Source organism: Schistocerca piceifrons, chromosome 7 (assembly GCF_021461385.2).
Source record: "Schistocerca piceifrons isolate TAMUIC-IGC-003096 chromosome 7, iqSchPice1.1, whole genome shotgun sequence".
NCBI lineage: Eukaryota > Metazoa > Arthropoda > Insecta > Orthoptera > Acrididae > Schistocerca > Schistocerca piceifrons.
In genome coordinates this window covers 407,466,192-407,492,556 of record NC_060144.1, presented here as the reverse complement: position 1 = coordinate 407,492,556, position 26,365 = coordinate 407,466,192, and the positions used below count along the sequence as shown (strand labels likewise).

Here is a 26,365-nt window from a genome sequence, read left to right as displayed (position 1 = left end):
AATGAAAATATGTTTGGTAAGCAAGCTTAACCAACTCGTATTCACTGGTATAGAAAAAAATTCTAATTATAGTGGTAGTTTTACATAGCTTCTACAGGATATCATAATTTGAACCTTACGTCAGTGTTTTTCGCCTATCTTCAATCGCAAAAATGTGATGTCTTCCACCTAATCAACCACACCACTGTTATAAAGGATCATAATGTCATTTCTAAAATTATTGCATACATGCAACTGAACATATGGTGTTTTATTGTAGCTAAGAGTCAGATTATTTCCTAAAAACTGTGCCAACCAGCATGGATTCAAAAAATATTGATCATGTGAAACCCAATTTGCACTTTTCTCACATAATACACTGAAAGCTTTGGCTCAAGGAAATAGGGTAGATGCAGTATTTCTTGATTTCTGAAAAGCATTTGACTCAGTATCACATCTGCACTTATTGTCAAAAGTTTGATCATATGTGGTATCAAGTGAAATTTGTGACTGGGCTGAGGACTTTCTGGTAGGGAGGACACAGCTTGTTGTCTTTGATGGAGAGTCATTGTCAGATATAGAAGTAACTTGGGCGTACCCAAGGGAAATGTGTTGGGATCATTGCTGTTCACATTGTGTATTAATAACCTTGCAGACAATGTTAATAGTAACATCAGGCTTTTTGCAGATGGTGCATTTATCTATAATGAAGTATTATCTGAAAGAAGCTGCATAAATACTCAGTTGGACGTAATGAGATTTCAGAGTGGTGCAGAGATTGGCAGCTTGCTTTAAATGTTTAGGAATTTAAAATTGTGCACTTCACAAAATGAAGAGACATAGTATCCTATGACTGTAATATCAGTGAGTCACTGCTGGAATTGGCCAACTCGTACAACTATCTGGTGTAATGATCACATAGGCTCAGTTGTGGGTAAAGCAGGTGGAAGCCTTTCATTTATTGGTAGAATTCTGGGCAAGTGCAATCAATCTACACAGGAGATTGCTTACAATTTACTCATGAAACCTACCCTAGAATATTGCTGAAGTGTGTGGAACCAGTGCCAAGTAGGGCTAACAGGGGATATTGAATGTTTACAGAGAAGGGCAGCATGAATGGTCACAGGTTTATTTAATCCATGGGAGAATATCACATAGTTACTGAAGGAACTGAAATGGAAGACTCTAGAAGATAAACGTCTAGTATCCTGAGAAAGTCTATTAAAAAAATTTCACATAGGGATTGTAAGAGTAAGAGTAGAATAATTACTTACGCACAGAGGCATTCAAACAATCTTTCTTCCTGTGCTCATTATGAGAATGGAACAGAAAGAAACCCTAATAACTTGTACAATCGGATGTACCCTCTGCCATGCACCTCACGATGGTTTGCAGAGTATAGATGTACAATGAGGAACTGTTTCCCTCATACTCCTCATTTATTTTATTGACCATTCATTCATTCAATTCATTCCATAGATCCCATTGAGAAGGAGAACCCTCAGGGATGTGGAATCTGTCAACACATACATTAACAAAAGACAAGAAAATCGTAGAAACTTAATGTGTGTACTGTACAATAAGCTACCACTTTACTATTTAATGCTGTTTATGTTAGCTATATTTAATCAAATAAATTAAAATGTGCTACTCAGAAAAATGTTGTTGCCGTCTCAGTTATACCATACGGCTGCAGTGTATCTGTTACTGATTACTTGATTATAATGTTCGAAGAAAATATTTACTTACAACAGTAAATGGTTAGCCTTGTTTACACTAAATTACCACTTCTCATGACACTTTACAACCAGTACTCAAATTACCCTGTAACTAACGTAACTTTTCAGTCCCTGAGTCTGGATATTCAGATAATTTGTGGAAAGGGTGACCAGTGAGACAGGTTTTTAAGTTTACTTTGAACTTCTTGTGATTCCCATGTATTTGCTTAGTGTTAAATGGGAGTTTGTTGAATATAATATCTATTTTGTTGAATATCTTACCACTGTGATACATAACTCCATTATTAACCCTACATAAGGATCAAAGTTTTCATGAAAATTATGTTTAAGGCTTATATTGTGATAATTTAACTGAAATTTCCTCCCTAATGATATGTCATGCTAATAATGAAAGTAAATGTAGGATAAACTGAAAAATTCGTAACTATAATACAAGAAGTAAATATCATTTTGATGTAAACTGTGCATCCATTTCTAGGGTTCAGAATGAATTTTATACGCAATTGTGCACCTACAATATGTGATCAAAAGTATCTGGACACCCCCAAAAAACATATGTTTTTCATATTAGGTGCATTGTGCTGCCACCTACTGCCAGGTACGCCATATTAGTGACCTCAGTAGTCCTCAGTAGTCATTATACATCATGAGAGAGCAGAATGGGGTGCTCCGCGGAACTCATGGACTTTGAACATGGTCAGGTGATTGGGTGTCACTTGCATCATACATCTGTACACGAAATTTACACACTCCTAAACATCCCTAGGTCCACTGTTTCCAATGGGATAGTGAAGTGGAAATGTGAAGGGGCATGAACAGCACAAAGGCGTACAGGCCAACCTTGTCTGTTGACTGACAGGGACAGCTTACAGTTGAAGAGGGTCATAATGTGTAATAGTGCACATGTATCCAGACCATCACACTGGAATTCCAAACTGCATCAGGATCCGCTGCAAATACTGTAGTAGTTAGGCGGGAGGTAAGAAAACTTGGATTTCTTGGTCGCGCGGCTGCTCATAAGCCACACATCACGCTGGTGAATGCTAAATGACGCTTCGATTGGTGTAAGGAGTGTAAACATGGGTTGATTGAACAGTGGAAAAACTTTGTCTGGAGTGACAAATCATGGTACACAATGCGGCAATCCAATGGCAGGGTGTGGGTATGGCAAATGCCCAGTGAACATCACCTGCCAATGTGTGTAGTGCAACAGTAAAATTTGGAGGTGGTGCTGTTATGGTGTGGTCTTGTTTTTAATGGAGGGGCCTTGCATCCTTGTTGTTTCGTATGGCACTATCACAGCATGGGCTTACATTGATGTTTTAAGCACCTTCTTGCTTCCCACTGTTGAAGAGCAATTCGGGGATGGCGATTGCATCTTTCAACACGATTGAGCACATATTCAAAAGGCACGGCCTGTGGCAGAGTGGTTACATGACAATAACATCCCTGTAATGAACTGGCTTGCACAGCGTCCTGATGTGAATCCTATAGAACACGTTTAGGAAGTTTCAGAACACCGACTTTGTGCTAGACCTCACTGACCGACACCGATACTTCTCCTCAGTGCAGCACTCCGTGAAGAATGGACTGCCATTCCCCAAGAAACCTTCCAGCACCTGATTGGGCGTATGCCTGTGAGAGTTGAAGCTGTCATCAAAGCTAAGGGTGGGCCAACATGATATTGAATTCCAACATTACAGATGGAGGGCACCATGAACTTGTAAGTCATTTTTAGCCAGGTGTCCAGATACTTTTGATCACATAGTGTACATTGTACTAGCTGGACACATAACGCCAAGGTTGCTGTTCAGCAAGAGGACTGATGGTGGGGCTTTTGTAGGTTGGGATCAGTAGAGGAAGCAAAAGGCTTTAAGCAGGAGGAGGGTTGAGGACAGATAGCTAGCAGCTCAGAGGGAGGCGGGAGGCATGCAGGATAGGATGGTGGCTGGTGTACAGGCTAGGCATGTGACACACAGGTACCAGAGCCACTGAGGTATGATGCACGATGAAGATGATGTGGATTGTTATGGGGTGATAAGACAGAGGGTGAAACTGTTGGGTAGAGGCTATGGGTCGGTGGAGGTAGAGGCCAGGAGGATTATGGGAGCAAAGGATGTGTAACATGGACATCTCTGATCTGCATAGTTCAGAAAAGTGGGTGTGGAAGGGGAACAATCCATATGATATGAGTTGTCAAACAGCCCTTGAACTTAAGCTTCTTTTCCTCAGTAGTCTTTTGTGTCACTGGCAGGCCAACTTTGTTCTTGGCCACAATTAGGCAGTGGTCATTCATTCTGGTGGACAGCAGATTGGACGTGCCCATGTAAAATGCTGTGCAGTGATTTCAATGCAGGTGGTATATTACATGGCTGCTTTTACATGGGGCTCTGCTTCTGATGTAATAAGGTAACCCTGTGACAACTCAGCATAGGATGTGCTGGGATCTTGTATTTGGCAGGTCTTGCACCTGGGTCTGAGATAGAACCCCTATGTCAAGAGGTTGGGGATTGGAGTGACTTGGGGAGGGACCGGGATGTTGTGAAGATTGGGTGGGTGGTAGAATACCACTTCAGAAATGGTTGGAAGCGTCTGAGATGGAATGACCCTAATTTCCAGGCATGATGATACATACTCAAAGCCCTGTCAAGGCATATAGCTCAGTTGCTGCAGTGTGGGGTGATTCTGGTCCATGGTGTCACCTATCTGGCAAAAGGAAAGAAATAATAATTTGTTTTGTAGGAAAATTCTTGTAGAATGTAAATATTTTTGTATTAAAGGAGACCCCTAGAGCTAGAGTAACACACACACACACACACACACACACACACACACACACACACACCTCTGCCCCAATATGGTGCCGGCTGGACTAGTAGTGCCGACCGTTTCTCAGCAGGTGGACTGCTTTCATTGGGGGTAGAGAGGTACTGAGGGTGGGTGGCTAGTGGCTTGTAGGGAAACAGTCGGTTTGCTACCTAGGAATGCAGGAGGAGGGGTGGCAGGTATATGGGCTAGTCATGAAAAGCACACTAGTAGGAGCCGGTGGGGAGTGTCACACACTGGAATCGACCTGGGAACGTGAATTGGGAGGGTGTGACAGAACAGAGGAGGGGGAAGCTGTTGGATAGGGGGTGCAGGGTCAGTGGGTTACCTGAGATTTAAGTCAGGATGATTACAGGAGTTGAGAATATGTTATGAGATTAACTCCCATCTTGATAGCTTAGAGAAGCTGTTGGTGGAAGGAAGGACAGCATGAAAATACTCCCTGTTATAAAACAGCATCTGTGAGGCAATGGTTTGGGGACAATAACATTCGTGAAATGGACTAGCCTGCCCAGAGTCCTGACCTGAACACAATGGAACATTGGGATGAATCAGAATGTCAAATTTGCTCCAAACACCAGTGTCCTCCATGACTACCATCTCGCGTTTCAGCTCTTGAGGAAGAATGTGCTCCACAGACATTTGGACACCTCATTGAAAGTTGCCCGTTGCAGAGTTTAAACTATCATAATGGCAAAATGTGGACATGCCCAATATTAATGTCCACTAATAGGTGTTCGAATACGTTTGATCAGATAGTGTCTAACACCAGGAATGAAAATAGCCTTATTATCCACAGCTTAACATTGCTCTTGGATAGAAATGAACAAAATATGCAGCCAAACATATAATTTGATCAAAACCCTTGTGAGTTAAAGGTACTGGTAGATAATGAAAGCTTTAAAAGAAATGGAAATAATTTCTAGTTGATAAGTGTATGGTTCCTGAAGAGGGGCAGCAGCCTTTCCAGTAGTTGTCCGGAGTCAACAGTCTGGATGATTCACTGACCTGGCCTTGTAACAGCAACCAAAAAGAGCATACTGTGCTGATACTGTGAACAACTGAAAGCAAGGTTAAACTACGGCGGTAATTTTTCCCGAGGGCATGCAACTCTACTATATGGTTAAATGATGATGGCACCATCTTGGGTAAAATATTCTGTAGGTAAATGAGTCCCTCACTGTGATCTCCAGGCGAGGACTGGTCAGAAGGATGTTGTTATTGGAAGAACAAAATTGGCTATTATGGACTGGAGCATGGAACTTGAGATCCCTTAATTTCTAAGGGCAAATAGATAGGTTGCAGATAGATATTGTGGGAATTACTGAAGTTCGGTAGCAGGTGGAACAGAACTTCTGGTCAAGTGACTACAGAGTTATAAATACAAAATCAAATATGGAAAATGCAGGAGTAGGTTTGATAATGAATAAGAAAATAGGAATGCGGGTAAGCTACTTGAACAGCATTGTGAACACACTGTTGTAGCCAAGGTAGACACAAAGCCCACACCGAACCACAGTAGTACAAGTTTATATGCCAACCAGGCCCGCATATGATGTAGAGATTGAAGAAATGTACGATAAGATGGGTGAGGGATGGCCAGAATTTGATAGTAGGAAAAGGAAGATAAGAAAAAATTAGGTGAATGTGGACTGGGGGAAAGGAATGCAAGAGGAAGCTGCCTGGTAGAATTTTGCACAGAGCACTGTTTAATTATCGCTAACATCTGATTTAAAAATCATGAAAGTAGGTTGTACATGTGGAGGACACTTCTAGGATACCGAAAGGTTTCAGATTGGTTATGTAATAGTAAGACAGAGATATAGAGACCAGGTTTTAAATTGTAAGACACATCCAGACGTGGTTTTTGACCACAATTTATTGGTTATGAACTGTGGTTTAAAACTTGAAGAAAGTGCAAAAAGGTAGGAATTTAAGAAGATGAGACTTGGATAAACTGAAAGAACCAGAGGTTGTAGAGTGTTTCAGAAAGAGCATTAGGGAACGATTCACAAGAACAGAGGAAATAAATACAATAGAAGAAGAATGGATAGCTTTGAGAGATGAAATAGTGAAAGCAGCAGAGGATCAAGTAGGTAAAAAGACAAGACCAAGTAGAAATCCTTGGAGAACACAGGAGGTATTGAATTTAATTGATGAAAGGAGAAAATATACATATACAGTAAATGAAGCTGGCGAAATGGGATTCAAACACTAAAAAATGAGATTGACAGGAAATGCTAAACAGCTAAGCAGGCATGGCTATTGAACAAGTGCAAGGATTTAGAATCAAATATCACTAGGGGAAATTAAAGAGACCTTCGGAGAAAAGAGAAGCAGCTGTATGAACATCAAGAGCTCAGATGGAAAACAAGTACTAAGCTAAGAAAGAAAGCAGAAAGGCGGAAGAAGTATATAGAGGGTCTATTCAAGGGAGATGAACTTGCAGGCAGTATTATGGAAACAGAAGAGAGTACTGCAAGACCTAAGTCGATACAAGGCCCTGGGAGTAGGCAACATCCCATCAGAACTATTGGTAGCCTTGTGAGAACCAGCCATGACAGAACTCTTCCATCTGGTGTGCAAGGTGAAAACTGTTAAACTTCAAGAAGAATATAATAATTCCAATTCCAAAGAAAACAGGTGCTGACAGGTGTGAATATTACCAAACTATCATTTTAATAAGTTATGGTTGCAAAATCCTAACATGAATTCTTTACAGAAAAATGGAAAAACTGGTAGAAGCTGACCTCTGGGAAGAACAGTTTCGATTTTGGAGAAATGTAGGAACTTGAGAGACAATATTGACCCTACAACTTCTCATAGAAGATAGGTAAAGGAAAAGTAAACCTGCTTTTGTAGTGTTTGTAGACTTAGAGAAAGCTTTTGACAGTGTTGGCTGGAATACTGTCTTTGAAATTCTGAAGGTAATAGAGGTGAAATACAGGAAGTGAAAGGCTATTTACAACTTGTTTAGGAACCAGACGGCATTTATAAGAGTCGAGGGGCATGAAAGGGAAGCAGTGGTTGAGAAGGGAGCTGTCACCTATCACTGACGTTATTCAGCCTGTACATTGAGGGGGAAAAAAAAGAGTAGGGTTAAAGTCTAGGTGGCATAAATAAGAACTTTGAGGTTTGCTGATGACATTGTAATTCTGTCAGAGACAGCAAGGGATTTATGAGAGCAGTTCAATAATGGAATAGACAGTATATTGAAAGGAGGATATAAGATGAACATCAACAAAGCTAAATGAGGATAATGGAATGTGGTCAAATTAAATCAAGTGGTGCTGAGGGAATTAGATCAGGAACTGAGACAGTGGAAGTAGTAGATGAGTTTTGCTATTTGGGCAGTAAAATAACTAATGATGATTGAAGAGAGAGGATAAAAAATGTAGACTGGCAGTGGCAAGAAAAGCATTTCCGAAAGAAGAGAGTTTTGTTAACAGTGAATATAGATTAATCTTTCAGGAAGTCTTTCCTGAAAGTATTCGTAAGGAGTGTAGCCAGGTGTGGAAGTGAAACATGGTTGATAAACAGTGTGGACAAGAAGAGAATAGAAGCTTTTGAAATGTGGTACTACAGGAGAACACTGATGAATAGCTGGGTAGAACACATTACTAGTGAGGAGGTACAGAAAAGAATTGGGGAGAAGAGGAATTTCTTGCACAACTTGATTAGAAGAAGGGATCGGTTGGTAGGACATGTTCTGAGGCATCAAGTGATCACCAGTTTAGTACTGGGAAAAGGGGGGGGGGAGTGTGTGCAGTACAAAGTGTAGAGGGAGATGAGACATGAATGTAGTTAGCAGATTAAGAAGGATGTAGGTTACAGTAGTTACGCGGAGATGATGAGGCTTGCACAGTATAGAACAGCATGGCAAGCTACATCAAACTAGGCTTTGGACCGAAGGCCACAACAATAATTCATTGTACTCCACAAATGAATTTCTTAATAGGTAGTATCTGTATTTGGTTGGGTGACTTATCAAACTTTATAGTAGATTAATATTTAACCAAACAGTTATGTAAATGACGAGCTTGTAGCCATGATTTTTACAGAGAAAATGTGTCTTGACACTACCCGGCAGATTAAAACTGTGTGCTGGACCTGGACATTAACCGAGAACTCTGTCTTTTGTGGGCAGTGCAGTTACTGACTGAGCTATCCAAGCATGATTCATGACCCTCTCTCACAATTTTACTCCTGCATTTCTTGCTGAACTATCACTCCTGAATGAAAGAATGTTGCGGAGAGAAATGTCTTAGCTGCAGTCTAGGGGATTGTTTGCAGTATAATTTTTTCTCTCTGAAGTGGAGTGTGTGCTGTTTTGAAACTTCTTGGCAGTTTAAAACAGTGCTCTGGAACAGTGCCTGTCTCAGGCTGGAGTGAGGTGTTGGGGAAAGTAAAACTCTTTGGACAGACCATGGTAGCTAATCTGGTACACAAACATATACAACAACATGAGTAATTAAATCAAAAGGAAACTTACTGTCTGTTCTTCTGTATTTATTTAGTCTTCACACCTTCCTAGTCGCATTTAAACTGTTAGTAATGTACATGACGGAATTTATTTGCTAATGGAACAAGTTTCTTCCAAAACCCATACCTGCAGCACTGTACTGTAACAGAAGTAATCACACTACTCCCAGTACATGTGAGAGTGTTGTGTATGCACTTAGGTTTGTAACATGAGTGTCACTTGACTGCATAGTGTGAGTGCATCACATATTACTGCTATCTCCCCCCCCCCCCCCCCCCTCCCTGCCCCTCCGTTCTCCTCTTCCATTCCATTTCAGAACTGAATTCAGGAAGAATGACTAGTTAGAAGCTTATATAATATTGAATTTCTCTAGCTTCACCACTAATTGCTCTCTTGGGATATGCATTATTGATAATTTTGATAATGCACACTACCTCTCTTATAACATCTGTCAGTGAAACTGGGTAAGCATCTCTTGGACACTCTGAGAGTAGCTAAATGAACATCTGACAAAACAAGGAGCCATTCTTTGAATCTTCTCCACCTTCTTTCTTAATCCTATCAGGTAATGGGCCCAGACTGATAATCAGTGTTGTAGAATTGGTTGGATGAGAGTTTTGTGAGGTATCTCCACCAGGGATAAATTACTCCTTTAGGATTATTCCAGTAACTCTTAATCAGGCATCCACTTCTCCTACAACTAGTTGTTAATGCTTTTTGTGTGTTAAATTGCCTCAGTCACTTGTTTTACATCTACATCGAAACTTCCCATTTCACCTTATGGCATGTGGCAGAGGGTACCCCATACCACTACTGGTCATTTCCACTTGCAAATGGAATGAGGGAAAACACTGCCTATATGCCTCCATATCAGCACTAATTTCTGTCATGGTCTTTATACACAATATATGTTGGAGGCAACAGAATTGTTCTGCAATCAGTTTCAAATGCCAGTTCTCTAAATTTTCTGAATAGTGTTTCTCGAAGAGAACATTGCCTCCCCCCCCCCCCCCTCCCCCCACCCATGGATTCCCATTTGAGTTCCCAAACATCTCCGTAACACTTGGGTGTTGTTCGAACCTACCAGTAACAAAACTAGCAGCGCACCTCTGAACAGCTTTGATGTCTTTCTTTAATCCAGCCTGATGCGAACCCCAACACTTGAGCCATACTCAAGAATAGGTCGCACTAGCACCCTATGTGCATTCTCCTGTACCGATGAATCACACTTTACTAGAATTCTCCCAATAAACCAAAGTTGATCATTTGCTTTCCCAACCACAATTTTCATAACACTTTGCAACAATACACACAGATTCTGTTGCCCTTCTTCCACAGCTGGCAGTATATCGTGTAAAAGGGCAAGCTGAGTTTCATAAGAGCAATGTTTTCTAAAACCATGCTTATTCGTGTCTTGTTCCAAGATATTTTATGTTTCTGAATTTCCAGTGATCGATACCAATGGAGTAATCAAAAAGTAAAGAACATTCTTCCTTTTTATGCATCTGTGTGCCCGTAACTTCTGGACTAATTGGTAGTGTCACTGCCTCAGAGTCGGAAGGTTCTGTGTTCGATTCCCATCTGGGTCAGAGATCTTTGCTCGAGGCCTGGGTGTTGTGTAGGTGTGATCATCTCATCTCACCTTCATCATCAAGATGCGCAAATTGGTGAAGTGGCGTCAAATAGAAAGACTTGCACCAGATGGCAGAACATCCCCAGATGGGCTCTCCTGGGCTGTAATGCCATATAATCATTTCATTATTACATTTGTTTATGTAGAGGGCTGAGTTGGTTAGCGAATCCAGTTTACTGGTGAGTAAGTTTGAGTTTCCAACTAGTGTGCTCCCTCTATTTAGGCCTGGTACTGCTCTATAAGGCAACAAGTGAGTCAGAGGCCATCTGGAAGAAACAGAAGTAGTGGATATTTGACTGAAGAAGAGGTGGCTAGACGTGAGAAAACAGAGGGTGGCTCAGTCAATGAAAAAGAGAAAATGGATGTTCACACTGTTTGTTGTGGTATATTTCATGTGCCACATGGAGCAGCATTTTCTCTGGGCATACTATTGCATTATAAGGCATCCACAGTGATGGAAGAGATTCATTTTGTGCTATGGAGCATAAAAATAATTTATCTCACTTTTTAATATTTTTTATATCCAACCAGTTGTACTTTCTGTTTGTCACTAATTGTCATAGATTTAAATGCCAAAATGCTTCATTCTCAGCATATAATATGGTAGCAAATGTGTTACCCACCTGCATGTGTATTATGTAACCATAAGGTGGCATCTGTCTATCATATGTTAAGGCTACACCGCAGTTGCCACTAGTGATCACTTCCATTGTAGCTGTACTGTTAATGTCAAAAACACCTGTACAAGTGACAATGTGTTTAGGATGAAACTTTGGTGTGGATTTAATTTGTGTCTTTACATAGGAACAAAGTGAATTTATGGTAGATTTTTTGACAAAGCTTAACAGTTTAATGACTAAGATCCATGGTAGAACGATATTTAACCCAGGCATGTTGAACTATAATTAATCGAGCAAACCAGTGGTTGTAGTGATCTAGAATAAATGTTGTCATTTGCATCTTTTACAACTGCAATGAAAAAAGTTATCCCTGATGATTGTGAGTTTTGTAGTTACACATTTTATTTCTGAAATGTATTAATCGTATCTTTAATGTTGTCTGTAGGGGAATACCACTGGTATCCAAGAATCGGCATGAAAGAATTACTGCCCTGGCAGATCACTTGGCAACATGTGACTATGACTTTGTGTGCCTACAGGAACTATGGTCAGAATATGATTACCACTTTATTAAGGAAAAAACTGTTGACTCCTTACCATATTCACATTACTTCCACAGGTATGTAGCATCTTCCATCCTATTTTTAATACTTCAAAAATCATCATTTGCAAAAGGCTTAATTACTTTCATTTGAAATATTTGTTGCATAATGAAGTAATAAAACACTTTTGTTTCTTCATATTTCTGCCAGTAGTTTTTATCTATTTGTAGTTTTCATTGTTGTTTAATTTTAAAGCAAGCAAACCCAGACTCTGAACAGAGTCAAAAAATTGTAAAAAATTAATCTCAGATTACTTGTTTTATTTTTCATTAATTGTGTATTTCTCTTTAGATCAAATTTTGTCTGTAGTTAATGTTTTTTAAGTATGTTAATGTAACTAATAACGAATCTCTATTGTTTAGAGATAATTGTTTTTGATGTATTTGTGTTATTACTGATCTACAAATAGGATGTTGATTTACTGTAACAGCTTTCCATCAGTATTTACTCCTTAGCAATCAGTGTAATGTGTGTACAGTAATTTTATTCACCAATATATCACTGATTATTACGTTCTTTTGTGTTATAAATAGGTATTACATGAATTCTTAGATTTTCATTGTGTTCAAGATTTAGAGGTTTTGAACTAAAATTTCCACTGTCCCAGGCCAAGGAAAAGCAAAGTAAGTTTCAAAATACCTTGTTACTCAAAAATGTAGTAAGTGGTTGGATAAACCATCCAGAAAAGTGGAAAGGGAAATACACAAATAGTAATATTTATAGCATGAATCAGAAATGGAATTTTCAAATGGCATCCATATCTCACAAAACTAAGTTATATCAAAATTGAGAAGAGAAGACATTAAGTAAGGATATAAAATAAATGGGGCAAGCAGGAACATGAAATACGGGAACTTGGAGGAAGTAATGAAAGGGTGGCACTGTAGGCCACGATAAAAATTCTCCCCCTTTTATTTTGTTATCTACTGTGGCCACAGAGCAATTTTGGGCAATATTTCCTTAATTATTTGAAGACCAAGCTCGAGCATAGCTTGGGTTGCAATTTTGTTTTAAAAGGACCGTTCCCGAGCATAGGTCGGACCGCAATTGTCTCGATGTACGAGCCACCTATCGCTTGAAAATTGGACTCATTTCACATGAGAATAATGTACTGATGTGTCATGACCTGCCCCTTGACTGGTGCTGCCTTCTGTTGCCAATTTCTAGAATTATTTTGAAAGAAAAGTTAGTGAACGTAACAGTTGCTGTCGTGAGTGGCTGAGCCAGTATGATCATGTTGTCGTAATTTCGTGTGCGTAGTCGTTAGGTCTCACAGTTTGCTGTAATTCTGCCACAAATAAGTCACATTTGTTGAGTGAGGAAGAAATTTTGGAAGCTCGATAGAAAGAAGTTACTCAAGTAACTCATGTTGCACTATACATGTTATCATTGTTATTTTAAAATTTGTAATCTATCAAAGAACTAAAGTCAGTATGAAAACTTAGAATTTTTAGTGTGTATTATACACCAATTACATATGTGCTAGTAACACTTTAAGTAAAACATAAATGGCTGGTTTCATACACCTAATATTCTTCTACATGGCTGGCCTCCAAAGTGTTAGGTCCATTCTATTTAGCAAATTCTATCAATGTGTTACTCTCTCACATTTTCCGCACACCAAATTCACAAATATTTTAAATTTAGTAGAGCGAAGAGTCACTTAAGAAAGAACTTGTTGTTATCATTTCAAATATTTTTCATTAATTCATTCTTTCATTCATTGTGTTCCATAGATCCCATCAAGAAGGAGAAACATGAGGGATGTGGAATGTATAAGTGTATACATTAGCAAAAGACTACCAGTTCGTAAAATTCAATCTGACAGCGTGTTAACAACAAACTATCACTATCCTGTTTAGTACTTTCTGTGCTTTTCGCAGTGAAATGTAATACAAAATAGCAGTGAAATGTTATTTTTAAGGGAAAAATGCTGCTGCTTCCTCAATTATATTAAATTATATAGCTGCTGTTTATATCCTGTTGGTATGTAATTATTTGCTTGAATACATCAGAAAGTAAATAATTAGCCAAATCTGTAACAACAAAGATCTGTTTACAATAGGTACAGTTTTACAATAAACATTGATACTTGCCATGTAGTTAACAGGAATTTTCAATCCTCGAGTCTAGATCAGTTAATTTGTTGATGTGGCTAATGTAGTTTGTTTTCAATTTTCTTTTGAGTTGGAGTGTTTCCCTATTCTGTGCTGTACGTTAGATGAGATTTTGTAGGAGCACTTTGTGCCCCGGTATTTAACTCCACTCTGAATGTTAGACCTGTTGGCAAAGTAAACATGAAAATTAGTTTCGAATCTTGTATTGTGAGTGTGCATATCACAGTTCAGGATAAACTAATTTTTTACTATGAGTTGCAAATACTATTAAGGAATTAACGTATTGGGAAGTGAGCATAAAAATTTGCTGTTCCATGAAGATGCCCTTGTAAAATTTGTAGTTATATATTTTACACTGTTCTTGCTGTACGATTCTTCTGAATAAATTCTTTATTTATTTTAGGTGCACTTCCATGAAATGAATTCCATAAGACAACAAGGAATAAAAATATCTCAAATAAGACAACTTATTTGTCTTTAGGTCAACATAATAATACTTCTAAGTACAGAAGATGCTGCACTAAGCTTCTTGCCTAGTTTACTGGTGTGGTGATTCCATTTCTACTTATACAGCTGGACCCCAAGTAATTTTGTAATTTTATACACCAGTGGTCAGTGTAGTGTATGCACATTCATTTCAAAAGGTCATTTTTGCTTTTTTGAAATTGCATAATTTGTGTCTTTGTGAGACAAAGACTTAAGCTGAAGCAATGACTTGGGGGTGGGGGGTAGTCCTCTTTGGACCCATGAAAAGTAGGTAATTTCAATGATAATTTTTTTGTCAAGTAAACTAAAACGTAATGCTAAAGCTGATGATATGGTTTTATTCTTTACACTTTTGCCTTTAAGAAATGATTTTTTTATGTCCACATTGGACGTTCCCTGTAACCGTTGCACCAGGCGGTAGGACCCCTTGCGGCCAGAACTTTGATCACCAGCAGGGATTCCCAAAGTACTCCTATAGGACCTGTAACATAGTAATTTTGTGCAAGTCATTTTGAATATATTCTCTGTCAGCATACCTTGGATAATCCAAAAATATCAAGTTTTAAGAAAATGGGGATGTGTTGAAATAAATGTAGTTTTCTTCGCCCACAAAATTGAGACAGAAGTGTGTACCAAAAATTTGAAGATATTGCAAAATGACTATATTACTTGATAGAGAAAGCAATTTAGAGTTCCAGCATCAAATGCTGATCAGAATCGTGTGTGCAGTTCTCCAGTTATGTTTCCTGCCAATTTGAAAAATATGGTTTCAAGAAAATGCAGTTAAAGTTTTGGGTTACATTTTTTGTAGTTAAGTTAAACATGCCGCTAGTCAATGATCCCTGGACCATACAGCTATCCTTCCAGTTCCAAAAGCAGATCCTCCTCCATCTTCCTCGTGGCCATGGTGGTCCTGCAGGCCTCTTTGGCAGCTTCTGTTGTCCGTGCTCTGCTTGCCCGAGACGCTTTTCATCCGTAACAGGCTGATCCAATTTCAGCTTTGAACAGTTTCATAATTTCATAATGCCTGTTAGGATGTGATTGAAATTACATGCCAACTATTTGTTTCCTGCAGTGAATTGTTTTTGGAGACACTTTCCACAAATCATCATGTAACTCAATAACAGAGTTCCTGGCAAACTTGGGGTGACACTGCAGTAAAATAGACATCCAAGAGAACATTTTAATAATAATAAAATAAAATAAAATAAAATAAATATACCAGTATTTGCAAAGAGGACTACCCCCTTGAAGTGTTTGCTGTATTCTGAGATGAATCCGGTACAGTTGACTTTGAATCCCTGTGTCGGCAGCAGATATTATGTTCAAACAATCCTGTTGGAAGAACATCTGCAACTGAGCATTATACTAGAGGTTGAAAATACCACTCCAGTTGTAATTTTCCTTTATTATCATGACCGGTTTCGGGCTCTCATAAGCAAATACTCAGGTGTCGCAGCTGTGCCGTGGCCCCCCGAGCCCTGTGGCGGACTTGTTCTAGACGTGGTATGCTACCTATGAGCAAAAAACGGGGGGCGGGGGGGGGGGGGGGGGGCGCACGGTGTGCTGCCTATAAGCGCAGAACAGGGGGCTCCCTGTTCTGCACCCATAGGTAGCACACCGCGCCTAGTACATGTCCACCTTGGCGCTCTGGGGCCAGAGCACAGCTGTGACGCCTGAGAGCCCTAAACCAGTTGTGATAATAAAGGAAATTTACAGCTAAACTGGTATTTTCAACCTCTAGATATTATATAGTTATTTAGCCATTCTGTAAAGTCATTTGAAGGTCATTTGAGCAGGTTGCAGATGAGCGGACCCAATTCTGATCCTTGAGGGATCCAACAGGTAGTTTCTTTCCATTCTGAGTTTAGTTTTGTTATTTTGTTTTTATGAGACAGTCTCTCAGTGTGACTGTATTTTATCTTTTGTAAGCAACACACCACCTGTACAAGAGGGGTGCTACTAATCTCATAACATTTTAGTAGAGTTTTCTAGTTTGCACAATTAAAGGCATTGGCGAGCTCACAGAATATACCAACAAGACAAATTCTCTTGTTTAGCTCTAATATGACTTCAGTTGTGAGGTCCAGAGCTTACACTATGAATCTGGTACAGTTGTCTCTTCATAGCACAGTGTACTTGAGTCTTAGGATTTATCCATCTATTCCTATTGGTTTTTGCTCAATTTTTAATAATGGAAGGAGTAGAAGTAACAAGTCGTCATATAGTTGGGGCATTGAGTTGTCAATGGGCATAAGCATTGGGGAACCTAGTGCCAGTCATAGCCAGCTGACAGAAAACATAGGGAATTTGTGTAGAGATTTTGATGAAGATAATCAGGTATTTAAAGTAGGAGGAGCAGGAAGCAGCCTGGCTAGCAACTTACTGGATTGCTTCTGACGAAACAAAGTCTCATATCTGTGCTGCACCTGCTGCTGCCTTTTGAAGATGGGGGTACAAAGATCTCAGTGTGCAACTGATTGGAATGGGGGAGGACAGATTAACGAGCATCCTGCAGAAAGTGTGGGGGTTGGGGGGGTGGGGTGGAGGGGGGGGGGGGTACAAGGCAAAAATCCACATGATTATTGGCGTCTGAGGGGCACATCATTAGATTAGAGTCAGGTTATGGACAGACAGCCTTGAAAGAAAAATATATGTAACAGTTTCCAGAAAAGTGAATTAATTTCTTTCATCAAAACATAGGGAGCTGAATAACAAGAGAGATGCACTTCTTTTATCTCCAGAAACTGTGGATAGTTCTGAAGTGATAGATGTTCTGTGCCCCTCTGAACACCAAGCAACGGTATGAATGGTGAAGATAAATGCCAGCATAATTGTTTTGTAGAATTAACATGGAAAAAGAGAATTTGCTATTTATAAGTCGGGCTATAAAGTTGAAAATATTGAAACAATTTTTTTGTAGATCAAAAACTAGAAGCATGTGCTTGTGAGTTGTTATTGCAGAATGCTTCTCCGGCAATTGTAATGATCTACAGACCCCTAGGAAACTTTAAGCTAATTGTGAGAAATCTAGATGCATTATTGAGCTACCTCTCAGACAAGAAAAGTAGTTTATGGAAATTTCACTGTAGATTTCATAAAACATACAGAAAGGGAAAATGAACTGGAATCATTATTATGTGTTTCAAACTGATTTCAGTAGTTGATTTTCCAACTCATGTGGAGCAAGACAGTAAGAACCTGATTGAGAACATTTTTATAGACAATGCTCTGGCTGACACGATTAATGTGCACCCAGTTGTTAATGGACTATCTGATTGTGACGCACAATTAATGGAAATGTACAATATACGCCCCCAAGGCAGGTTCATACAAATCAGTGAGACTTGTTAATGAGAACACGACACAGTGTTTTAAGAGTAAGGTATGGGGTGAGGTATATAGCGAAAGAGTTGCTTATGTCCAATTCAATTTATTCCATAGTAAATTTGTGTCAGTATTTGAAAGTAGCTTTCCTAAAAAGTAATCAAAAAATCGATTAAAATTTAAATAAGCCATGAATAACTAAAGGAACTAAAATTTCATGTAAGAGGAAGAGGTAAATTATATAAAGGCCAGAACAAGTCATGGTCCAACATAACTTGCATACTACAAAAAATACTGTAATATTTTAAGGAAGAAATGTCCAGAAGTATTCACAGTTTGACAGAAATTAATAATTCAGATGATAAAATTTAAACCTTGTGGGATGTTGCTAAACGGGAGACAGGACACCCAGTCAGTTTACAAGACAACGTAACAGTTAAACTAAATGACAATGTTGCTACTCATGATTCAGGAGTTGTGAGTACTTTTAACAATCACTTTCTAAAAGCAGCAGCAAAAATAGGATTAGTTCAGTTGAAGAAGCAAGAGAATATATTAAAAATGTTGTTCCACAAAACTATAAGGAACTAGAAGTAGAAAAAATATTCTTCCTTGAATTAATAGAATTGTAAAAAAAAGAAAGAAAGCAAACTTGGGTGGTATTGATGGAATTTTAAACAGAATTCTGAGAAGTTGTTATAACATAATAAGTAACATCCTTTGTGATATATGTAATGTATCACTGACAAGGGGAATTTTTGTAGACAGATTAAAATATGTCATTGTTAAACCTGTCCCTAAGAATGGTGACAAGGAGGCTTAAATAATTCTCGTCTAATTTCTTTACTGACTTAATTTTCCAAAATATTCATAGTTGTAATATGCTCACGAGTAGTATCACATTTAAGTCGAAACAAATTACTAAGCATTTCACAGTTTGGATTCCAGGAGGTTTGCTTAACTGAGAATTCTGTTTGTACATTCATCCACAAAATATTACAAGCCTTAAGGTGAATATTAGTGCCTGATCAAGAGAAAGTTAAATTTAACATATTTATATCCAGTTTTCCCTGGAAGTATGCAAGGTAACAAAACAAAACTTTGTCAAGATATAGACTCAATCTTATACATTCACTGATCTACTATCAAGTATATAATTTTGTTAGGAAATAAGATATGAATTTTTGAGTGAAGGTCTTAAAAATGTATGTAATTTTTTAGAAAATATTTTTTTTTTTTTTTTTGATCAGACCATGGGTGTGATCTCTACCATTGCAGATCCACATAAATGTTAGATCACTGTCAACAATAAGTAAAAAGATCGCAGATTCAGCTTAAGCAGGTATTGAGATCATGGGAAACATTTGCAAGAAAAGTAGTTTCTCAGAAATCACACTTGAAAATTGAAGTAAAGGAAAGCTGACTATTGAATGAAGAGAGAGCCTAAAACACTCTAGCCTTGTAATCTTCATCATCTGGAGGATCAACCAGAGGCAGTCTCTTCCTCCATCTGAGGGACCTGGATGCTTCTGTTGTATTTTCAAGCATAATTTCTGCCTTGAAGACTCGCTGTCCATCCAGTTCTTGTAGGGTTGCTTCTATATTAGGGAGCCAGACTTAATTCCAAATTGCTTCAGAACCTTTTATTCTGCCTGCATTTCCATCATTGAAGGTGATCACAGCATCGTTGCCCCCAACCTTCTGTGTTTCCGAGCCCACATGTATGTTTTTCTTTGTTTTCAAGCCCACATGTATGTTATTGGGCACCCTGGTCCATAAACATTGTCTAAAGGCTCATTTACATTTTTAGTTTTTTCTGTGAGGCATTTCTTCGGAAGATGTGAATGTGCCAGATCTCTGTATACTGGCTTTATTACTGCTCCAACACCTTCAGGGATGGTGTTCCTATGGATACATTTGGTTCCTGCTACCTCAGCTTTGCAGTATTTACACCAGTCATTTAAAGACAAATTGTGTACTGGCTTCTCATCACTAGATGTCTTGTGGAAAAACATTGACCATACAACTTTTCTCATTTCTTCCAGGTTGTTTGTGTTCTTTCTAATGGTTTGGCTATAGTATTCAATTAGTTGATTTATTGTTTCGTCAGTCAAACATTCTCTAATAGTCTCGCCATCTTTTTGCTAGAAAAGTTCTGTCTGATTTTACACAGACGAGTACTCTTTCATTTCTGAAAATGACAGACACATTCTAACTTTTGTGGTGTTTGGTCATCATAGAGCTGGCTGTCAATTACTAATATGAAAGAATTTGAATTGCCATCACCAGTGAATTTAACATAGCAGGCCCCATGTTGTTCTTGAGAGTGCTGAAAGATCGTTACTGCTCATACACTTTCCATTCCTCCTCATATTTACAACAGTTATGTTCATGCAGTTGTTTCTTTTCATTATTGGTACCCACTTCTGTGCATCCATAGCAATATTTTGACAATATTTCAACATCAAGCACCTTCTCTGTATCAATACTTACAGCAAATGTACAAGAGTTTTTAGATTTATGGCACCTTTTTTTTTTACCATGATTTGTCAAATGCTATGCAAATGTCAACATTACCATCAATTTCTTCAACTGCTTCCACTGTTTCAGATTTCATTGATTCTTTTGCAGTTACTTTTAGTTTTTTCCCCTAAAGCATCTGTGTATCTTGAAACATTGTCAGGGGGTATGAGAAATTCAGAAAAGCCCACAAAGTTTTTCCAGCCCTAGGGCCTTACTGGTGAATCTCCAACCCATAGAAATAGCTAATGTTTGTCTCAAAAAGGTTATTATTTTGACATTTTTGAGGTGTCTAAAATTCTTTCTTACTCTCACAACTTCAACAAGAGGCTTCCAAACTAAGAAATAAACTATTTCATTTGAAAACATTTTCAGAAATTATTCTCTCTCCCATCGCACAAATTACAACATAGAGTTTGATTAATTACAACATGCAGTTTGTTTAAACATTGTTTTTAGTCAACTTAAATCCAGTGCTTCATTTGTGACAGTATGCACTGGTACACTGTTGTGGTACCTCTGGCATAAAAAAAATCAGAACCACAGGTTTTGAGATGTAATACAATAGAGCTTTCACTGCAGTTGAAGTGATGTAAAACAAATGTTGCATCCACAATTTTAAAATGATGAGAAAAGTGTTAAAATATTATTTTAAAAAGTCTAAATTTCAAAACAAACCTTGGAAGACGACAGTTCTGGAAACTGTTCTTAGAAATCAAGCACTACTTAAACCTAATATTAAACTGATATCACTGGCACTGGTTTCACTGTACACTTTATTACTGTTCACAAGCTTCTTCTGGGAAGCACTTGGTGGTGAAGAACTTTATTGAGTGTTGCTTGCCCTAATCTCATTTTCTGGGAGTGACCTTCCAACAAGATGTATTCTGTAGTGTCAATTTCTCTTATTTCTCGTCTTCTTAAATATTCCCTTTGGTGGAGCTATATTAAAGAGAGAAACACAACACAATGAGCAACAGGTCCAAATATACACAACAAATGGTGTAATGAACCTTACAAAACTTGGATGACTATGCGTTATATCAAAAACAGAAAGTGATACCACAGCAGCCAATATAGCCAGCCTATGCAGCAGGATGTTTACTATAAATGAACATAAATCACTGCCTTCCAGAGCAAACATTTCCCAAAATATTTTGTGCTAACTGAACCTGTATAAATTACTTGAGCAATAAATTATTTCAAAATAATCTGGAAATGATCAAAACCAATAAAACCTACATCAAATTAAAGAGAAACCTCCAAACAACAACTTTCCATAAAAAAATAAAAATTGGCATTTGATATTCACACCTCCTTTTGTACTTCCTTTAAATAATAAAATTTTGCCAGTTGGTACTTTTTGTGATCTTTCCAAGGCAGTTGATTGTGTGGATTATGTTACTCTCGTAGAAAAACTTAAGTTTTATACGAATGAAAATATTACTGGTTTGAATCATACATAACAAACAAAACGCTAAAAATTGTGCTGAATGATTCAAACTATGCTGGAAGGGTTGAAAATTGTAGTGACTGGAGAAGAATCACAAAGGGAATCTCTCAGGGTCAGATTTTTGGTTCACTCCTGTTCCTTATACCTTTGTGTGAATGCCTTCCATTTAAGGTTTAACAATCAGTATTTATGCTTTCTGCAGCTGATACAAGTGTTATAATAAAACCCAATGACTAGAAAGCAACAGAAGAGATTGTTAACCATGTTTTTCAAAGATTATCTGAAATGGGCTCTTCCCAAATTTTGAGAAAATATATTTCATTCAGTTCTTTTCAACAGATGGAGCCATACCAAGAATTGATATAGCATGTAAACTGAGAGAAACATATTACAGAACTCCTTGAACAGTTAAGTTCAATTACTGTTGCTCTTCATATAATTGGTAGTCTAGAAAACAAACAAACCTATTCACCCAGTAATGTCTTGTGGAATAATTTTATGAGGTAACTCATCACTTAAAAAGAATGTATTGATTGCAAAAAGTGAGCAGTAAGAATGATATCAGGTGTGAAAGTTAAAACTTTCCTGACATGCAGATTGTTCTATAAAACATTGAGAGAACTGCTGGATGTCTGTAACTTGCTGGTACTGTATTTCAGCACAGAGTCTTCTGGCCATCTTCAGCTGAATACTGACAAGCAGTACACTGAGCTCCCCTATGTAAGATCCTGCCAGCACATGCGTGGTGTGTCCTAGTTGACATTGCACAAGCATTGCTTGAGTGCATGCTCTTTTGCAAGTTTTTTTATAATCACGAGTGCTCGTTCCTCAGAGACTTCCATAAAAAGATTGGTCATGATAGGAGACAGCTATTTTAAAACCAACAGTATTTTGGTGATAGGGTGACGACACTTTTATAATTTGGCCTTATGATTTGTACATTCTCCAAGAGTTCTTCAACATCTAAACTCCATATGCGAAAAAATTAAATTTCCCATGTAGATGGAGAAAGATGGTTGCTTTCCATCTTTTGACACCTTGGTGCGAATTAAGAGTGACAATACAGTTGAGCATTCAGTACTTCGAAAGGCTGCTCACACTGACCTTCATTTACAATGCACTGGTTGCCACCATCCTGCACCTTGACCCACCGAGCCCATGCCATCCTAGATGCCAATTGTCTGCAAACAGAACAGGAATACCTGCAAACTGTGTTCCTGAACAATGGATATTCGTCTCAACAAATACAGAGTGCTACAGATGTACAAACAACAGAACAAGGAAGAGGATAATGCCTTCAGAAGGTGGCTTGTCTGCCATATATTGGAAATGTTTCAGCTGAAATAGGTGGAATATTAAGAAGACATAAAGTTAAAATAGTCTTCTGACCTCCTTCCAAAATATCAACACTTTCAGGATCTGTTAAAGACAACTTACAGTTGTGCAAAGCAGGTGTTTACAGGAGTCTGTGTAAATGCGGCAAATTTTATGTAGGGTAAACGACACACTGTGCAGGATTGCATTATAGAGCATCAGCGACATACGTGCCTTCTCCAAGCAAATAAGTCTGCTATCACTAAACACTGTATTCCCACTGGTCATTCGATGAAATATAATGAAACAAAAATTGTGGCCCATAGGTCAAACTTTTGGAGCTGTCATCAATGAATCAGTGTAAATACGACTGACTGAATCCTTTATGAATCGAGATAGTGGTTCCCGATTAAATTCTGTGTGGAACCCGATTATAGAAAAACTTTGTGCTCTGCCTAATTGGTGTCATCCTGCTATCTTACTGTGCGAAGACGATCATTTTGATATAAAAGAGGCGAGATTTCCCCATGAAAGATGCGCAGAGTGGCACACGGACTTACAGCAAAAGCATATATGCTCAAGCAATGCATGCGCAATGGCAACTAGGACACCACGCATGTGCTAGTGAAATCTTAAATAGGGGAGCCCAGTGTATAGCTCATCAATATTTATGTGAAGATGGCCTGAAGACTCTGCACTGAAATATTGTACCAGCAAGTTACAGACATCTGGCAGTTCTCCTGAAATTTTATAGAACTATGATATATGGGGTTCACCAGCAGTCATCGTGTAGGTATCTCATCAAGGAGTTAAGCATTTTAGCTGCATCATTACAATATGCATATTCACTAATGATATTATCACAAATAATCCATGACAATTTGAGAAGAATGGTAATGTCCATAGCTACAACACTGTAGGAAAAAGTGACTTTTATTACCCATTATTAAAGCTGTAATTGGCTCAGAAAGACTTGCACCGTGCAGCAGCAAAACTTGGTGTTCGTTTGCCTGATAACATAAAATGACTGACAGGTAGAAAAGCAAGTTTTAAATTGAACCTAAAATCATTTCTCCTGGACAACTCCTTATATTCCATGGACAAATTTCTGTTTAAATACTAGTAGCCTGAAATATTTAAAAAGTAGTCCTAAAGTTTAGTTGCATAATCTGGACTAAAAATTAATGTGTTAATTAGTGTTAACACTAATTATGTATACCTATCCTGTAAACTAACTTGTTACATGTCATTTCGATAAAAGAATTATTCAAATGATCTAAGAAACATGTAACCTTTCAGTGTCTGCTTTCTGTTTTCGATCTTTCACTTGGCTTTGTGTTCCACCAGTACTAATTGTCCAGTATGCCTCCCATACGAATACATTAAAAAGTGACAAGATATTTCTATAAAATTGCAAAGAGGCAGAATGGGTAACCAGTACTTCATGAGGCAACGTTCCAGTACTGCCAATAATCACCTTACAAAACAAAAAATTCTACATGTGGATAGATTAAAAATCTACTCACCAAGTGGTGGCAGGAGGAAACACATATAAAACTACATCTGGCCAGAGTGTTGAAATGGAAGGAATAGGAGTGAAGGGAAAGTATTAGAGAGGTTTAGAAAAAGGGGAGAGTTACAGAAAAGTCGCCCAAAACCTCGATTCAGGGGAGACTTACCAGATGTGATGAAAAGAAAAGACCCGGGGTTCTGGGTGACTTTTCCATAACCCTCCCAGTTTCCTACACCTTGACAGTCCTTTTCCTTCATCTCTCTTCTTCCCCTTCAATTCTTCTGGCAGAAGTAGGAGCTACTGGTTCCCAAAGCTTGCACATTTTCTTAACTTCTATATTTGTTTCTCCTGCCACCGCTTGGTGAGTAGATTTTTTATTGGTCATATTGAACTATGGGGAACACCTGATGCTATCTGACTCCTTTGTGACTTTATGGTGCAGGACACAATGTGTTGCTGGTGAAACATTGTAGTTATTAGTGATTCACATGTGGCAGTACTTTTTCGCACAAAAAAATGCAACCAGCGAGCGAGTAGACATTTTCTCACGAGTTACAGAAACAACACACCTCATGAATATCAGCACTGTAGAGTTTATAACCTCCTAGCTCCAATAGGAGGGGAGATTATTTTGTGTGGCAGCCTTTATGCCAATTAATATTGATTTATTTTGATGGTATACTCCTACGTTTTGAACTATTAGTTCTTTCCTTGTGGAAAAAAGAGGCAGTGTTCAGAGGAAGTTAGAAAGGAGGGTCAGGTAACTCAGATGTTGAAGGACAAGGGCAAAAATAGATATTTTTTACCATCAAAGAATTATACAACATATCTGCCATGAAAAGTTCACCTTGGCCCGCAGCCAAAGTGGTCTGTGGAGAGTAGTTAATTGCCTGACATACATGTCATTGTAGAACATTTTCTGAAATACTTAAGTGCTGCCGTGTTTTGATAGAAGCAGATTATATTTACAAAGAGTGTGTGAGAAGATTATAATGCTGGTGCCACATTCTAATAATCATCATCAATAAGAACAACTACAAAAATAACAGCAGCAATGTAAGTTGTGCAGTCATTCAACTAGAAGCACAGTACTGATTGAATGTTTCATGATGAATAGGAAGATCACGCCAGAAAGTTAGAAACCAAGGCAACAGAGATCTTAAGGAAGATCTCAGTTCCAATTAGAAAGGGGAGTTTAGAAAATGGTATTACAATGAACTGCATCACATGTGGAAAAGGTATCAGTCATTGGGTGAAAATTTTGGGGACACATTGTAGATTTTTTGTGAAAGCATTGGAACATAATCATAACATGTGTTTCATATTAATATGTAATTAATTTTCAATCTCTTTAATACAATGTTTACAATGTAGTACAACATTTACAGAACAGATGAATCACAAGTTTGCAGTGTCATTGGTCACTGAATGTTCAGTTGGCCAGCTAAATAATCGTTTTGTGCCCTTTTTCATTTTCTAATCGATGCTGCCAGAGCTTCACATTCACTTGACACTGGACTTTTTATGCTTTTTGAACTTCTTTCATTGCAAACTTTTGGTTTCTATAATTCCAAATGTATTTATGAGTCATATGAGATGAGTTATTTCATTATTTTTAAAATTTTCAATGTAATACCTATTTTCTATTATATTGTGGTGAATATTTTCATTGCCTCACATTGGCTCCGGGATGCCCTCTACTAACACTTCACAGTAATATCTCAATCAATTTCTTTGCTAAATGAGTTGTCAC

General features: G+C 38.2%; 1 protein-coding gene across 1 annotated transcript in view; it reads left to right on the top strand.

The window, feature by feature from the left end:
* Positions 1–26,365, top strand: part of LOC124805244 (putative neutral sphingomyelinase) — a 115,079-nt gene that overhangs the window by 5,885 nt on the left and 82,829 nt on the right. The window contains exon 2 of the mRNA XM_047265755.1: positions 11,726–11,899. Coding sequence (XP_047121711.1) covers positions 11,726–11,899 — 174 coding nt within the window. The remainder of the gene's footprint in view (positions 1–11,725; positions 11,900–26,365) is intronic.